Source organism: Cupressus sempervirens, chromosome 4, assembly GCF_028749045.1.
Source record: "Cupressus sempervirens isolate cs-2001-9-10 chromosome 4, ASM2874904v1, whole genome shotgun sequence".
In the NCBI taxonomy this organism is placed as follows: domain Eukaryota; kingdom Viridiplantae; phylum Streptophyta; class Pinopsida; order Cupressales; family Cupressaceae; genus Cupressus; species Cupressus sempervirens.
In genome coordinates, this window is record NC_143121.1 from 202,601,371 (window position 1) to 202,620,537 (window position 19,167).

The 19,167-nt window shown below is 32.2% G+C and overlaps 1 protein-coding gene across 1 annotated transcript in view; it reads left to right on the forward strand.

Annotated features, from left to right (window-relative positions):
- The window catches only part of LOC149560687 (uncharacterized), a 77,034-nt gene extending 58,404 nt beyond the window's left edge, over positions 1 to 18,630 (forward strand). Inside the window, exons 4-5 of the mRNA XM_089827665.1 lie at positions 18,176 to 18,432; positions 18,564 to 18,630. Of these exons, the coding sequence (XP_089683791.1) occupies positions 18,176 to 18,432; positions 18,564 to 18,630 (324 nt within the window). The remainder of the gene's footprint in view (positions 1 to 18,175; positions 18,433 to 18,563) is intronic.
- The last annotated feature ends 537 nt before the right edge of the window (positions 18,631 to 19,167 follow it).

Genomic DNA, 19,167 nt, shown 5'->3' on the forward strand with positions numbered 1-19,167 from the left:
ATAATAATCCATTTAGCTAAACATCATCAAAAACTAAGAATAATGTAATAATCACCATTCATACATAAAATGTAGAGTCTAAGTAATCACATCATATATCAACCAAATCTGTAACACAATATCTGATAGTCTCAAAACAATGCTACTAACCATCAACATAAAACTGTCCTTATAACGTTCGACAATGATAGCAACAATGTAACTAGAAAAATGTAAATGATGGCAAGCACTACATCAAGTCTTGATATCAATTGACAAGAAATTCCAAGAGCAGGAAAAATACTTCCACCTTTTGTTGCAAAGGGAGATACAACTTCTTCAACATACCAATTTATCTCCTCCACAAGTCTTAATTCCTATAACAATCTCTACTATTCTACCAAAATAACTTCTTAAAAATTCATTTTTCATCTGCACCTTGAAATAAACATATCCAATTCTATAATCTAAACCTCTAAGCATGATTATTACATTCAACTATACTTTGCAAATATTTCCAAATTTCATGGGCAAGTCTTAATGATTTTACCTATGAAAATTTAGTTTCAAGAGGAGTTGATAATATTGCTTCTCTATTAAGAATATTCAACATGAATGTGTCTTTCTCTATTTCATCATAACCTTCAAGCTTTTCTTCTTTAATCACATCCTACTTTTAGTAATCAACCAATAAATCGAACCCATGCATAGAAAAAGTTTCTTCATCTTTCCCTTCCAACCATCATAGATAACTTTGTCAATGTTTGTGAATTCTCTCTTGAGTTACACCATAGTTCTCTTTAAGTTGTTATGTTTTCCTTCAAGGACCTGATTCTTTGATACCAATTGTTAGAAAGTAAAGTCCACAAAGATAAGTAAGACAAGGGAGTGGGTGAATTAGTTATGCAATTAAAATAACTCTCAATATCATTATTAATTTCAAAATAAAAAAATAGTAGATGCAAAAAAAAATAGAAAGATAACCATAGACAATAATAGTAGATTTGTTAACTAGGTAAATCCCTGATTAGAGGGAAAAGCATAGTAGAAATGGCACTCACAAGATAATGTACTAATCTTAAAGTTCATTGTAAATGGGTGGACCCTATTAGGACTCAATGAAATACAATCAATACATATGATTCCATGTTATGAGGCTTTGAGTCCCTATTAGGAGAATCTTAACTAACTAGAAGTTGTGATAACCTTGTTAGGAGTTGAAAGGAAGACAGATGGACCTATTGTCCAAACAACTTTAGTAGTATCCTTTGTGAATAATACAAGTGTACATCAGAAACTATCCAACAAAAAATTCTTTTCCAAATATAGGTCCTTGAAGATCACCATGCCTAAACTACACCAATTACATCTCTTATCCACAAAATATTCACATGTAAGTTCACACAATGCATCAAATAGATATGCTAGCATATAACACAATGATCTGAATGACCTAGATACTCTACCACAAGGAAGTAATCTCTCCTTTATACTATATCCTAAAAAATGATATTGAATCAACCTTGAGGCTTTCCTAAATTATAATAATAATATAGGAGCAACTCAAGATATGACATTGCACATTACATTACAATATTGCATCTTTTTCATAATTACAAGAAATTTATTAGCTCATATTCATCATAAAAAATTTATTGCCAATCATTTGAATGTGCATGATTAAACACATCATTCTAAAATTTTCATCAACCTTTGTACAAGTTTTGTCAACCATATTCCATCTCTATTAGGAGATACAATCCAAACAATAGTATCTACTTTCTAGAAAACATGTTAGAAAGATGTCTTCACTAAATCCATGATAACTCTAACTAAAATTTATATTTATGTATGAAATATTAACTATATAATATAGACATACTCTATAACATAATTAGATGTGTGCATAAGATGATCTTTCATCCTCAAATTGCACAAAGACAAACTTTGTCTGCTGCACTACCGATCTTTACAAATTAACTAGTACGTTGACATCAATGACAAACTTTGTCCTAAATACAACACATAACCTTTGGACCATGTATTTAACACTACTAGGATACTCCCCCATAGTAATACATCTAAATTCATGCCAACACACATATTGACCAAGATTGGAAATAAACTTGCCAAAAGCTGAAACAAAATATTTTTTTTTTTTTCTTTGCACGTGTTGGTAAACAAATTTGTTACAGTAGAATTTTCCCAACAGAGTGTGTGGAAAATTTATTACAATAGTTGGATAGGCCCTTGGTATGTGGCTTTCTTCTACGTTTAGAGGGGCATCTCCCTCGTATGATATGATTTTGAAGCTTTTCAAATAAAGAATCTAAAACTAAAAGGTGAGAAAGCTCATGATGATGAATGCACCACATGACTCCAAGGATTTCCCAAACTACTAAATTAAACCACTAATAACAACAATCAAGATCTATGCTTGAAAACTATTACTAGCACAATGATGATCCACAGATTCATAAACATCTACACCATACTGTGAGAATGCTCACTACAAAGAGAATCAACATTTCTAACAATTTAGATTTGGAAGAAGATAACTCAAATTGTACATTCCTTTATTTTCTTGCACCAAGAATTCAAGACGAATTTCTGATTACAAAGACAAAATTTTTACATACTTTCCAAATATCATCTCCTAATCAAAATTTTAGCATAGTGCTCCCTTTTTCCAAAGCCAAAAAGTCCCTTTACAAAGCCAAAAGGTGTCCTTATATAGACACAGAGGTTAATAACTACCCTTCTATGGTTAGTAACTACCCCCCAAATACATGATTTGGATGACGTTAATTAACCTCAACAAAATTAACCAATGTGGCTTCAAACTTGGACCTTAGATATTTTGAGAAGAAGATTGAATAATCAATCTTTGTTGATCTCCTTTTGATATTTGAATGATTCATTCAAGTTACATTACTTTATTGATGAATGCATATCCTCCTTCTCATGAAGAGATCAAGAGCATGTGGTGTGTATGAGTGCACCAAATACAAAATTTATGCTTATAATCTCTCCAATTGTGCTTATCTTTATGAAATGTGATTTTCTTCCATGATGACATCTATTGAAAGGTTGGCCCTTGTATAGCCACAAGTACCAAAATTCTGATCTGTCTCACAATTATCACATATTGTGTGAGAGTATCACATAACATTCCACTGAAACAATTAGGTGCCCAGTCTATAAATTGATTCGTGCCTCTACAAATATTTGATAAAAATTGACAAACTTTATGATTCATACAATTATTGCATCCCCAAGAGATAGCATTTTATTGACTGATTCCAATGCATTTACTTCAGCTACTTGTCCATGTAAGAAATGTGCCCTTCAAATATATGATGATATCAATTATGATATATGTTGCTCGATGGCATTCCTTAAGATGGCTCTGCTAACAAAATCTACAACTAAAGTGGCAGCTAGCTTGAGTTCTTTGAGGTATGTCCCTCTTTCTGTAGTTACATCTGTGAGGTCTCGATATCTTTTCAAATGTTTACATATCACACGATTATAATAGTTTGAGAATCACTTTTCATTGGATTATTTTGACAAACAATTTGCTGATGCATTTCTCTATCAACATGTTCACTATTCCAACAAGGACGCTCTGTCTATACTCACCAAAAAGGGAATTACAATGATATGTCTTCTTGCAATGCCTAGGTTTCAAACTGCTATGTAAATCAGGTGAAGGTGATTCTTCCTAATGGACATGGAGGTTCTAAGACAATTTGGAAAATGACAAGGCACGGCTAGGAAAGCCCATTATTTATATGATCGCTTGAGTACTCGAATCTTGTCATAGTGATATCTTGGGTTTCAGCAATTTTGCACCACAAACTATAAGGAGTTGGAACATTCTATCAAACACTTATTGTGCATCATCACCTTTGTTATATCAACTCTCAAGAAAAACTTCCAAATGTTGGGACACCAAATTCAATGCAAATACGAGTGATCAATCAACCAGCACTCTTGCAAAAGACTTTTGATATAGTTCATGCAATGCCTCAAAAATTCTATCCACACACAGACATCGAGAGAAGCACACTGTATGCAATTTGTTCTAATTTGCTGGACAAATAAACATTCTCTTTTTACACAAGCTCTATTTCATCAAGAAACCCCATATCACTGGTTAGAGATAAGATGAGATTATTTGGCTATAAAGATTTTGAATCCACTATCACCTGCTTTGGAACATTATCGATGTTTCAGTTTGTCTTCTTTTCACTAACTCCTAGTCTAGGGTCACCAAACACACCATCCCCAATGTATGAACCTTTGGGCCTAGTTTCTTTTTGTAGACCCTCATTTGAAACTTCATTCATTGTTCTACTTATGTAGTTATTATCGATGGAATGAATAATTCTTGTGGGCATAGGGCTCTTGCTCTCCACTTTTTTTTTGGAGTTCAAGGAAGAATGTATCAGTGGCCTTGCTTAGAATTCTAGCATTATTCTTAGCATCTTCAAAATCTAGAATCTCTCATGCTTGAGTGTATGTCTTCCATAGAATCACGCACATCCTTGGGAGGAAATTGATGAGAAACATGAGAGCAATTTGAACTAAAACAACTCAAGGAGAGCTAGATAATCATTTTAATAAAGAAAACTACTATCATTTTCCAACACATTTTCGTGGCATCTTCAAAATGGTTCCCTACGTTAGCTAAAAGTTTATTTTCCTAAGTTGTAGCACACTTTTGTAAGAAAGCAACTAGATTTGTGTAGTTAAACTCTCCACTATAGTTTCCTTCTCTAATTAGACTTCGCACATTAACAATGGATCACTTATTAGTTATCCATAGGCTTTTTGGAGTCTCCCCAACCTTGTTGTCATCAAGGAAATTCATGGCGTCCATTTCCAGTGTCTTGAACTTGAACACCGTCTGATCCTGAGAAAGTGCTTCCTTTGAGTTGTCTTCCCATCCCTCTTATACATTACATTGATACATCTTAAAGATGAGAAAAAACAAAAAAGCCTATGATATATATATATACTATGATCATGCCTTGTGGATTTGAAAAGTGCTACTTTACCCCTTCGGCTAACTGGACTTAGCTTAATCAAGCAGTAAACAAGTATAAAAAATAGTCCTCTAAGGAACACCATGGTTTTATCAGTTTAAAGGGCAGTTTCTTGGGTGTCTTCCCTCTTCCTTCATCATGTACACTTTTTTGTACACTGCTAATACAAGATTAACTATTGATAAAACCTAGAAGATCACCAAGTCTGGATATCTTCTTTTCCAAGACTTTCATCTTCTCATCAAAAAAATCTTTCTCTTTGTGTTATTTTAAGCTATTCACATATCTAATTTCTGATGGAGGAATTTCAAACAGGTTAGGAAAATTTTCAAATAGGTTAATAACCATCTCAAAGAGGTTAAGAAATATGCATTTTGGAGAGGTTAATTAACCTACTCCAAAATGCGTAATCTAAAAGTTATCATTAACTTATTTGAGAGGTTAATGAATACGTGTTTTTGGAGAGGTTAATTAACTTACTCCAAAATGCATATTTTGAAAGTTAACATTAACCTTTTGAGAGGTTAATGAATACGTATTTTTGGAGAGGTTAATTAACTTACTCCAAAATGCGCATATTTTGAAATTTATCATTAACCTTTTGAGAGGTTAATGGTTAATGATAGACTTGAAAACATGTATTTTGGGTGTCAACATTAACTTGTGATAAGTTGGAGCTCAAAAGCTGGATTTTAAAAATTTCAAGTGCTGGGCGGAGCTAAGGATGAGCTGGAGACATGAAGATTCAAAAACTCATGAAAAATCAGAGATAAAATGGTCATTTCAATGATCAAAATGGATGTATTTCACACATAACCAAGGGATTAAAAGGTTCAAAAACTAAAACACTTTATGACCAAGGAACAACACGGTAAGAAACATCCTCATAATTTGCTAACATACACCAAAAAGAAATATAATGATGAGTATTCGATGAATTAAATTAAAGCCATGGTGGTCATTGGAGTACTCAAAATGAAGAGAAAATCACCATTCCGCATTTAGTAAATACTTAGAAGTATTCTTGGGATTCACTTCCAAATAGAAAATGATACATATATCTCATTGTCCCAACAAAACCTAAGTATCTTTATTTTTCTTAGACTTGTGTTGTGATGTGGAGCCAAATTAGACTTGTAGGTTTGTTTAGTGTAGTTTCTCCTCAGATTACTTCTATGGGGTTTTTTTTAGTTTTGTCAAAATCCAATTTCCTAGACCCATACATAGCATATGCGTCTTCATCTTTTTCGTCCAGCTGTCATAATTTGTTCTGCCAAACTTTAGACTATCCTTTTTAAATATGTTCACCATGGATCTCCCAAAGTTGTTAAACTTTATCTTCAAGGACCTAATGCTCTGATGCCAATTGTTAGATATAATAGTCCACCAAGATAACTGAGAGGGTGGGGATGGTGAATCACTTATCCCATTGAAACATTTGACAACCTTAATTAATCCTAGCCATCCAATCAAAGTAAACACAAACCATAAAAAGATGCACATACATAGTTACACTAGATTTTTAAACTAGGGAAACTATTGATCAGAGGGAAAACTTTGCTAGGAATGATACCCACGAAGATACATTGATATATATATTCCTTGCTAGATGGTGGACCTTGTTAGGAGTCTATAAACACATTCAGTACATAAGAGTCCCTCCTAGGAGACTTTGAATCCCTATTAGAAGATTCCAACCTATTAGGAGTTGTGCCATCCCTATTTGGAGTTATAGAAGATAGAAGGACCCACTATCCAAATAGCTTATGGAGCAAGACCACTGAGCTTCACTATCCAACTGATCTCTCAACTATTCCTTGTAGATTACTTGTTTGTACTATGATTTAGCCTCTTTCCTCTATCCTTTTAATCTAACTAATCACTATCAAACTTTGTAGACTAGGTTATGAACCTTGGATCCAAATATCAAACCTTGAATCTAACAATAAAACCTTAGCAATGAAGTTCTCTCCAACTTCACTCTCTTCTGCTTATCCTTGCATATCAACTTGTTTCTCTTCTTTTCTACTCCTCATTTTTCTTGTAGTCATTTGGTCATTCATACATAACAAATGAAAATGTCCTTCCTTTATACTAAATCCATAAAACAATTCCTTGAGTTAGCTATTACACCTTCTCAATTAATTATTATAGGACCTCATTAAGAACACATTATACTTAGCGATAAAATTAATCCATCACCTTGTGACTTGAATAAATTTTTGTATGTGTAATATTATGATGAGTGATCTTAACCACATCATCTCCAACATGTCTTCTACATGCCTTTAACCTTGATTTTCAGAATAGCAACTCTACTAATAGATATAATAAGTTTACCATAACATTCTTCTGTAAACTCTATCTTAGAATAGTCTTGACCAAAACTTGCATAAATTCTTACAAACTTAATATCTTATGCTTTTGAGGTTAGATGCATATACTAAACACTTATTAGTATCTCGCTTTAACCTCTCTTAGTGAAAATTCTCAACGATATATCCATACCAACTTGATGTTTACTATTGTTCTTCTGTCAGATACCACATAAAACTTCTATGTTGACATTAATGAAAAACACAATCATGAATGTAACATATCATCATGATAATGATCGAATCATGTTTCTACAATACTCCCCCATAGAAGTATCATTAGAATTCATTCTTCCAACAGTCCTTCCTTGATGGTTTCTCAAGATAAAACTAGAGAGGAGTTGCTAAGGAAAACCAATACAAAATAACAGTCACTATGCCCTGGGCCACTTTTGCCTACCAAAGGATGCCTTTTGAGCTAGTAAATAGTGGAGCCAGCTTTTAGTGTGCAATGAATTCAACTTTTGGACATCTATTTAACAAAACAATCACCACATATCTTGATGATATGCTAGTCTTCTCTAGGAGGTGCAAGAAATATTTATAAGACTTAAAATAACTACTGTAAAGATGTTAGGAGCATGGAATATCATTAAATCCCAAGAAGTCCGTTTTTTGTGTCATAGAGGGAAAATTACTTGGCCATATAGTTTCAAAAGAAGGGATCAAAATTGATCTAGAAAGAGTAAAGGAAATACAATAGCTATACCTTATGGTGAATAGTAATGGCATCAATTCGTTCTTCAAGTAGATAAATTTCCTTAGGAAATTTGTCCCAAATTTTGCTGGAACCACGAGACCTATAGAAAATCTTTAGATGAGATGAGAAAGTGGTTAAACTATTTGTGTAAATCAAGGAAGCCATAGCTAAAGCCCCCATTCAGATTCACCCTAATTTTAAATGAGATTTTGTAATGAATTGATATGCATTCAAACAAACTATGTCAGGAGTTTTGCTACAAAACAATAAAAGAGATGAGGAGATCCGAATATCATTCATGAGAATTCCTCTTAAGAAACATGAGCTTCATTATTCCCCTACTAAAAAAAAAAACATTTTCTATGGCCAAAGTTGTGAAATAATTTCTTTATTACATCCTTCATTCCCATTCCATAGTATATGTACCAAGTATTGTTGCCAAAAGTATCCTTACACAACAAGTAGTTGTAAACAATAGGGCTGCCTAGGTGGCTAAGGTGAAAATGTTCAACCTTTATATTAAACCTACTAGTTTAGTTCAAGGTCAGTTCTCTATAAGATGATAACAAAAAATAAAGAAGAAAAACCCTATCCTACCTATCTATTCATAGGCTTGGAAGATTAATGGTTCTTAGACATTGCTCACTACCTAACATATGGACAATGTTGAAAACATTTAAAAGGGAAAGACAGGAGAAGCTTGAAATTAAAAGCAACCAAATTTGTGATTATGGACAATGCCCTATACAAGAAAGGACTTGATAGAATGTTTCTTAGATTTGTGCATATAGATCAACATGAGATATTACTTCAAAAATTTCATAGTGAGGCATGTGGCCGATATTTTTCTTCTACAATGACTACTTTACAAATCTTATGAAGTGGATAATATTAGCAAGGTATGTTTAGAGATTCTTATAAATGGGTAAACAATTGTGAGATCACTTTGAAAATAAAAATCATAGTTTGTCTCACATGTTGATCCACTGACTAGTCTTCATTGTCATCTTTTTCACTAATCTACTTGTCAACCCTTCAACCAATCACACTTCACCTCTTCACAACTCTTCTTTAACTTCTTGCTTGAGTTCACCAATCAATAGTGTCAACAACTGATCCAACCTTATTAGTTCTTGATCGACTCTTCTAACCTCAACAACTCCTAATATTAGCCCTTACATCTCCTTAAATAGGTAATTCTAAAATTTTTCCACTTAAACACCATCACTGATCTTAGGTTTAGGTTAGATTCATCAAATCCTTCCAATATTTTTTCTCCTCCTTTCTATTCTAGAAACTTTTGAAAACTTTTCCTTGAATCCTTGCAATATAGAAATGTGCAAACATGGTATCCCTTAATTTACATATTTTAGGTCATCCATCCTTATCTTTAACATGCTTTACATATTACTAGAAATCAACTCCATCATATGGAAATCATAATTTTATCATAAACTATCAAAATTTTTTCCCTCGGCCAACACTTTATTCTGATGCTTGGTCGTCATTGGGTTACTCGGTCAATACTAACATTTTTATTCAACAAATATATTGACACTAGGTCAATACTAATGCTTGGTTACACTATTTTTCCTTGGTGTATACTAATGCTCGGTTGATACTAGCCTCATTTGGCAATTATTACAGGTTCCTTATTCTTCTACACTTTTTCTCAATCAAGCCTATTATTATATAAACATTTGACGTCTAAAGTCTTATAAAATGCCTCCATTTATAGAAGATTAGGAACAATTCAGAACCCTCCAGTCATACTACAATGTTCAATCAATACATGTGATGGAAATGGTTGTGCAAGTCAACAACTTATACATTTAAACAACCATAAATTGATATGACCAAAGTTGGCCATGGATGGTGGATAACTTTAGTTTTAAATGTAGGGATGATTTGAGATAAAGTTTGGTTGGTAGAAGTTACTACCTACCAATATTCCCCCCTAATGTCTACCACTTTTACATAAAAAATGACAATATTCATTTTATCTCATAAATATTTAAATTGTTGTCTTGGCCTTAATGCCTTCATGATTATATCTCTAACCTGTTATCTTTAATCTCCAAATCTTTACAACTGTAAACATGGTCAGTGATTCTTCTCTTGACATTTAAGCTTCCATCCTTTGGCAATATGTAGTAATTTGATGTATTTTTCTCCAGCAACTTCTAAATACTAATCATGGGTCTTCAATTGTGATGCCAATATTCCTTGGTCAAATTAGTTGATGTCTCCCATAGATCTACTATGACATAAAAATAATGGTCTTTCTTTAGTAATACAATCTTGAACAACTTTCATTTGTCACAAATAGTGATAGGATTTTCCTTTCTTGTCTCTATCCATTGACAATCTTGCTTCATCTGTCATAAATGGTGACAAGATTCACTGGTATTATTCATTAGCTTCATCCATCACAAATGGTAATAGAATCTACACTTGACCTATGCTTTCTACACTAGCACCCAAGATCTTAAATCTGCTCTGATACCACTTGTAGGAAGTGGATGGAGTGGATAAAAGACAAACACAAACTCAATGGTAAATATTGAAATCATTAAGCGAAATAGAAAGACTTATCAATCTATGCTACAACAATTCATGCTCATTAACATTACTAAAATATATTACAAAATTTGAAACTGCCACAACATTGTTTATCCACTCAAGAACCACAATGATTAGATAAACAATTGATGTCTAAATTCTTATAAAATTCCTCCATTTCTAGAAGACTAGGAAAAATCCAAAACCCTCTAGTCATATTACAATGTGTAGTCAATACATGTGCTACAAATGGTTATAGGCTGATAGGTTATACATGTAAATAACCATAAATTGAAATGACCAAAGTCATCCATGAACGATGGATAACGTTAGTTTAAAATGTAGGTTTGACTTGTGATAAAGTTTGGTTGCTAGAAATTACAATAGTTATTACTTTAGAATAGTTATATATCTCATTTTTTTGGTTCTATTTTTCCCTTCTTTCTACATTATAAAAGTTATTACTTTAGTTTTTCTGTTTTTGACCTATTTTAACATGGTATTAGAACTTAGGCTTAGCTAGAGATTCAACTAGAAATATCTCTAGAGATATTTGGTGTAGGAAATACATTTCTGGAAGTGGTTTGTTTGCAAGGCTGATTTTTTTTTGCTAACATGGGCTCTTCAAATGAATTTTTTCCTATATTTGATGGAAGTGGTTTTGTAGATTGGAAGATTGTAGTCAAGAATGCCTTGAGAGAAAATGCCTTATGGAGGATAGTGAATAAGGAGATTGGAGAACCCAAAACTAATAAACAAAAAGAGAATTGGAGATGCAAGTTGGAGCAAGCAAGAGGTATTATTGGTAAAGCTTTAAGCAACAATCTCAATAGAAGGTTTGTTGATGTTGATGATCCAATAGTATTGTGGGATAGTTTAGAAAAAGATCATAAAGATTTTGATATTGCTAACACATTTAGCATAGAGGAAAAATTGGTGAACTTGGATCCAAATTGAAAAAAATAATTGATTATTTCAATGAAGTTACTTTTCTAAATGCTCAACTAAAGAAAATAGGTGTTGAATATGCAAAGAAAGATTTTCAGTTGATTGCAATGGTTGGAAGTAGGCTCCCCTATCCATACAAGGTATTTAAGGATTCAAGTAAAAGGATTATTTATCTAAATCCTAATGCTCCACAACAAACTTTTGATCAATTTTGTAAGTCTATTATAGATGAAGAAGCCCAACTTATTAAAGAAGGGCATAATAAGAAAAATCATGCATATGCAGCTAGAAGTAAGTTTTTTATAAATGATGGAAAGAAAAATTGAAGGGGATATAATAGATTTTAGAATAATGAAAGTTCTAATTTTTTTAAAGAAATGATGGTGCAGAGAAACAAGATGGAAGAAAACCCATCATTTGCGGGTATTGTGGTGGTGAAACTCACATGGAGAAATTTTGTTTGAAAAAGAAGGACAATGAAATGTAGCAAAACAAGCCCAAGCAAGGAAATTTTAAGGATGGCAAGAAGGATAGATACAACTTTGTAGCCATCTCCCAAAAAAGAGAAGATAAAACAAGGAGGTAACTACTACACTTGAAATAAAATATAATGTTAAGGGGCGCTACTTTACTTTAGATTCTATTAAAATTATCCCTTCTAAAACATATCCAACTATGAGGCCAATCCAATAAACAAATTACAAGTTATGCTCTTTGTAATGAGACCCATTTTGTCTATCATAAACTAGTAATAAAACTTGTAACCCTGCCTGGGGCATCCCATATCTTTCACAAAACAAAATAAATTGATCCCAAACAAATTTCATAATAAGGATTATTGAGTCTAGTTTCCAAATATGTAAGAAATTGAATCTTCCAACCCATTAATCATTATATGTATGCAAATTTATGCCTGCAACTCCATTGGAGATCTTAATCAACTAGTTTTCACTAAGAAATGTACAACATCCACAAATCTCAATGAAAATGACTCACACAAAAAGAAAATAAAACTAGATTCACATATCTTCCAAATGAATCCATTTAGATTTCATAACTCTTCTATAAATGTCAATACCAAGTGCTGCAACATGACTGCTGTTAGGGAATCCCAAATCTGCAAACAAGAACTTTTACCAAAATGCTCGTAACTTATTCATTTCTTCACATAGTCACCCCAAACCAAAAAAAAAACAAAGGTTATTCATCCCGCTAACAAATATATAGAGTTTGCATAGTTTCTAGGCTGTAAATGTCTATACAAGACCTAGAACTAACACAAAAATTGAAAAGCCAATCAAAAAAACAACTTAGAATCACTCCAAATTTGTTTCAAATGTGAATATTTCCTTCCATTTTGATTTGGTTAGACCATATATAATTTTTTATAGGTTAATTTTTGGTTTACAACTTCTAAACCAATTTTTGAAATATTTCTAGGGATCATCTCCAATATCTTTAAGACTAGGTGCTTATGCACCATATTGTAACTATGCATTTGAGTCATTTTGTGAGAATTGTGGAATTAAATTGCAAAAAATAATACCATATACTCCTCAACAAAATTGGGCAGTTGAACAAATGAATAGAACTCTTCTAGAAATGGCTTGTTGTGTGTTGCATTTTAAAAGTATACATAATAAATTTTTGGGTTTGGCTATTTCTTGTGCTATGCATATATTGTAAATAGAGTTCCAACTAAAGCCCTCACAAATATTACCCATAAAGAAGCTTGAAGTGGTAGAAAACTCCACATTGGTTATTTTAAAGTATTTGGGTGTATTTCTTGGACACATATCCTTGATGAAAAGAGGAAAAAGTTAGAACCAAAGAGTCAAAAGTGTTTGTTTATGGGATATAGTGAAGAATCAAAGGCTTATAGATTATATGATTTGACAACAAATAAGGTATTTGTTAATAGAGATGTAAAGTTTGATGAGAATTCACAACTTACAACAACAATTAGTTCTCCTATACTAGAAAAAGGTGAAGACTGTATTGATGAGGATGATGTATGCATTGCTAATACAAATAAAACTACTAATGCTTCTGATCAGCCATTATCGACAACTAGTGATAATGAAGATGTTTCTCCTGCTATACAAAAGACAAAAAGTGTTGAAGAAATCTATAGGCAAGTCTCAAAAATCCAAGGAAAGAATGGTTGTGCTCTCATGCCCAAATAATTACAAGCAAATGATCCAAAATCCTATGAGGAAGCTTGAAGGAAGAAAGAATGGGAGCAAACCATGAAAGAAGAATATAATGCATCAATGGAAAATAAAACTTGGGAACTTGTATCTCAATTGCAAGGTAAGAATGTTATTGGTTGCAAGTGGGTTTACAAATTTTTTTTTAGATCAAATGGTGATATAGAGAAATTCAAGGCTAGATTGGTTGCTAAAGGATTTAATCAAAAAGAGGGTGTTGATAATGAAGAAACATTTCCTCCTATCGTTAAAATGATTACAATTAGAGTTATTTTATCTTTGGCTACAAGTCTTGGGTGGCATGTTTATCAAATGGATGTTAAAAATGCTTTCTTAAATGGAGATTTCTATGAAGAAAGCTATATGGATCAACCTCTAGGTTTTATAGATCAGCAACATCTTAATCATGTTTGCAAATTAAAGAAGTCACTCTGTGGACTTAAGCAAGCACCAAGAGCATGGAATGTGAAGATTCACAAGTATTTTCAGCTTCACAGGTTTAAAAAATGTAAATCAGATCCAAATCTTTATGTGAAGAAGGTGAAAGATGACATCATCATTGTTGTAGTTTATGTTGATGATTTAATCATTGTTTGACCAAATATTAGTTTAATCAATGATTTGAAATTGGCTCTCAAAGGGGCATTCTATATGAATGATTTGGGTGAACTAACTTATTTTCTTGGCTAGAAAATTAGTAGGCTTCATGATGGGTTGTTCATCTCTCAAAAAAAATATTTTTTTGTATCTTATAGAGAAATTTAAAATTCTTGATTGCAAGCCAACCACTACTCCTTTCAAATCCAGAGTCAAGCTTACTAAGGAATGCACCTCCAAGAATGTATATCCTACTCTATATCAAAAGCTTGTTGGTAGCTTGGTTTATCTAACACATTCTAGACTAGAAATTTTTTTTGTAGTCAATCTGGTATCTTGATTTATGCAAGAACCTAAAGAAAGACATTGGATGGTTGCTAAAAGAATTTTGTGATATGTTCGTGGAACAATGTACTATGGCATAGATTACAATTATAAGTCCCCAATTTCTTTTCTTGGCTTTACAACTTCAGATTGGGACAGTGATATGAATGAGAGAAATACTACTTGAGGCTATATTTTTCAGTTTCGCTCAATTCCAATCACATGGAGCAGGAAAAAACAAGCCACTACATCACTATCTTCATGTGAAGCAAAATATAGAGCAGCAAAAGAAGTGGGAAAAGAAATAGTTTGGCTTCAACATCTTTTATGTGAGCTTGGCATTGAACAAAGTTCAACTACTACTTTGTATTGTGATAATCAAAGTGCTATACAAGTTGCAAGCAATCATGTTTTTCATGCTAAAATAAAGCACATTGAAATTGATGGTCACTATATTAGGGATCTTTTTAAAGAAAATATTGTTAATATTCAATTTTGTCCAAGTGAAGATCAAACAACAAATATATTTACTAAGAGTATTCTTGAGAATAAATTTCCCAAGCTATGGAGTATGCTCGGTATGATTGAGGTGAACATTAAGGGGGGATAGTCATATAATGTTCCCCTCTACCCATCTCTTTTATATTTTTTTGTAGCCAATCTGAAGGGGGGATGTTAAGGGTTAAGATTGTCTAGAACAATCCAAAGAAGAGGCTTCCTAGAGCCTTCCATTGTATAGTCCAGATTAGATGTAGAACATTCTAGGATATAGAATACTCTCGAAAAGGTGTTTCTAGATTTTGGTATTACATGTATAAATATGTGATGTGCACATACAAGCAGTGCATGTTTAGAAGACATTTGAATTTCTGATGTATGTAAGAAAGATAGATTAATATATTGTTGTTTATAAGTTATATATCTCTATGTTTTTCATCTATGTTTCACTCTGCTTTCTACATTTCAATAGTTATTACTTTAGTTTTTATGTTGTTTATGGCCTATTTTAACACACCATGACATCTACTACCATAGATGCATGCCATCTTTTTGTTTATTCTATAATTTTGATCTAGATCCCTAGAATGTTGCAAACAAAGAGGATGGAGGAAACAGTTATAGAGTTGAACTTCATGCCAGCCAAATGCATTTGTTTGATGGAGCCAACTATTAGAATGTTCAATATATGATATGATTATATTTGCAACTTAGTTCCAATACCATATTAGTTTTTCAATATCACTGTAAATGCAATTATGTGTTTTTCAAATGTAGCAATAACATTATATCTCATATATATTGAACTCATTATATATCTTATATAATATTCATAGGTTTGTCCAACTAAAGCTACAAAACATTAACACTTTTAACCCTCTTTTGATCTCTAATTTATGATGAGAACACTTTTCTTTTCTAAATAAACTCTTTTTGGATTAAAAGTATTATGCATCCTATGTACACAAGATATTCTCATTGTCCAATTTGGGAAGAAGAACTAATAGTTGAGAAAAAAGCCTTCTTCCTTCACAAAATTTGATGTGAAAATATCAAATCAATGATAATTTTTCATGATACCTTACTTGACAAGTATTCTCCTTATAACTAAGGTTTCAAGGCCATATTATCTATTATGATGCGACATCAACATGCTTTTTACCAAAGTTTCTAAAATAAATCGAATAAAGGCAAGACCAATGGTCATATTAAAGGAAGACCCATTCCTAGACAATTGATATGGTGTTACATGGTTGTATTCTTTCTACTAGTAACGGATAATTCAATTATGGATAGTCATTATTAACAATAAGAAATTTATGATATTCTATTTTCTTTTTGCTCTCTTTCATCTGAATGATGGATCACAAAATATTATCCAAAATATCAGTGCAAAAAATACACTTTATCAAATTTAAAATCATTACAGCAAAGTATTGTTATACAATTTTGTCAAAATTTTAGCTACATATTTGCATTACAAAAAAAGAGACATTAAATTCACTTAAAAGTTAAATCAACAATCATTTATTTCAATGAGTCACAACCAAGCACTTGATCTTTTCCCCTCAGTTCTAGTTAAAAGGTTATCTTTGTTAAGTGATCGTTCGCCCATGGTTGGATTTGTACAAGAATGTCTCTAAGAGGAAGTTGTACTCAAGTCTTATACAAAGGTGGCTAAGAAATTGGAGTTATGGAGATTTGATTTGGATGTGTCTCGTGTTTTCTATGATTGTTGTGCTTTCATGTTTTTATCTTTCTACAAATACTTGGATTGCAGCAAGTTTGATGAAATTGATTAACAATGCTAAAAAGGTTAAAAGTTTTATGGCATATTAAATTATAACACCACCACCCCCACCCCACCTCCTCTCAATATTCTAATTGTTCAACACTTAGGGGGTCAAGTGTATCAAGTGGCTTTTTAGGGGACGAGGTTCTCAATTGGTGGTGGTTCTAGTTGCAGGGGTTCTTAATGCTTCAGTGTGATTTTTTTGATTGGCTCCAGAAATTTCTCCTTTCCACTTTGAGGACAAGGAAAAAGATACTATAGAGAATGGATGGTCTATTCTCGATGACACCTTTGACCTGGTTGATATCCTCCTCTTTTGACTAGTGCCTATCTCATTACTTACACAACATTATTTTATCATATTATACATTCTATAGGCTCTTCAAATTTCAGTCCACTAAACTCTTTTTATATAAAAAAAAAGCATTTTATTATTTTATTATTAAAATGACAAGATTAATAAAATGGTGAGACACAGACAAGTGCCTACAACACAACAATACCATGTGAACCTCTTATGTAGGATGTTTTGGAATCAACTCTACACAAGCTTAACACATAACAATAATTAATTATTATAATTAATCTAAACTTCAATCCATTACCTATCCAAAAGAAAATGGAATAGTGAGACACTTATCAATAAAAAGCATCACAAACTTAAAGATTAGATTTACCTGCAATTAAACCACTTTAAGAAGTATGCTTGAATCTAATGATCAAGCAATCAACGCATGTCTGATATAAAAAAGGATGTGGCTATCCTCCCTACAAACTGTACAGTTGAGCAATTCTCAAAAAATCGAAAACATTATGGATTTTTCCAAAAATTTCAGCATTTGAACTTCATGAGCTGAAGAAAAAAACTAAAAAATTGGAAAAAAAAAATCACTATGCTTTCTTCAATCTGACAAAAAGAAGTTTGACTTTGTTTTATCTTTAGTACATTTTGTCTGAAAATTAGGGAGTGCCGACTGAAAAAAGTGAGTGAATATAAGCAAATGGACTTAACTAAATAGACACATTTAAAAACACGAATAGCCTTTTCTTTATAGATAATCCAAACCCATGTTAAAAATATCTCTGTGTGGGCTCCCCTATTTTGTGAACAATGTTTATCTCGTGATATCTGTACGTAGCTCAGTTGGTCACCGGGGCATGCTAAGAAATGGACATCCTACTATGTTTCATTCACAAATGGTTATATCACTGCTGACTGCGCACAACTATTATCCGGCCCACTGACGGTGAAAGTTGACAAGTATAGCAATGCTGGAGAACCAGTTATTATTATTATTGTTATATCACGCAAACATCCAACTTTTTATGGGTTGTCATTCATTTTGAAACGTTTCCATTCGTTTCAAAGTATTGGGCCGTCCTGCACTGCCCTTTGGTTCCTCTTAAGTTTTAATAAATGCTTTCTTACCTTTTCTTCATGTCCTTCTCAGCATAGTCGGCATAAAAATGACTTTTCCCATCCACCAGATCCTTATCTTTAAGCAATGATTCTCTTCCAATGTTTAGGAGGGCTTTCGCCACTATAATTGTTTCACACCTGCGAGGATGTTTGTTATTCACCGGATGGAGATAGTTGATAAATAAGAGCTTATACATTACTTCAATACTGATTTCTTGTTTGCGTGGGCACGGCATTAGTGGATTGAAATATATATATATGAATGACAATCAAACACTTGTACATGAAAACATACATGACTGTCAAATATAAAATGTAGATGTTATTTTCTTGCTGATATCTTTCTATGGAATTCTTAAATTAGCCTTTATATTATATAATATTATATAGAGGCTTCGTCTACTTTTGTTTTGAAAAAAACAATCACATCTATAATATAGGTAGAAAAATGTTTGTTGTGTAAAACATTATGACTAGTCTAATCATAACATATACATATTAATATATACACAATAAAGTATAGTCTAATTAAAATGAAGTGTAAAAGCTTTCAGATTTTCAATTCATATAATATGTACATTATAAGAAATTCAGTTCTTTGTGACTATTTAAATATATTATCAAATATATATAGTTGTATATTTTATGTATTGAAAATTTATATTGATGATTGCAAGACTTAGAAAAAGTGTATAAGATGAAAGAAGTGGA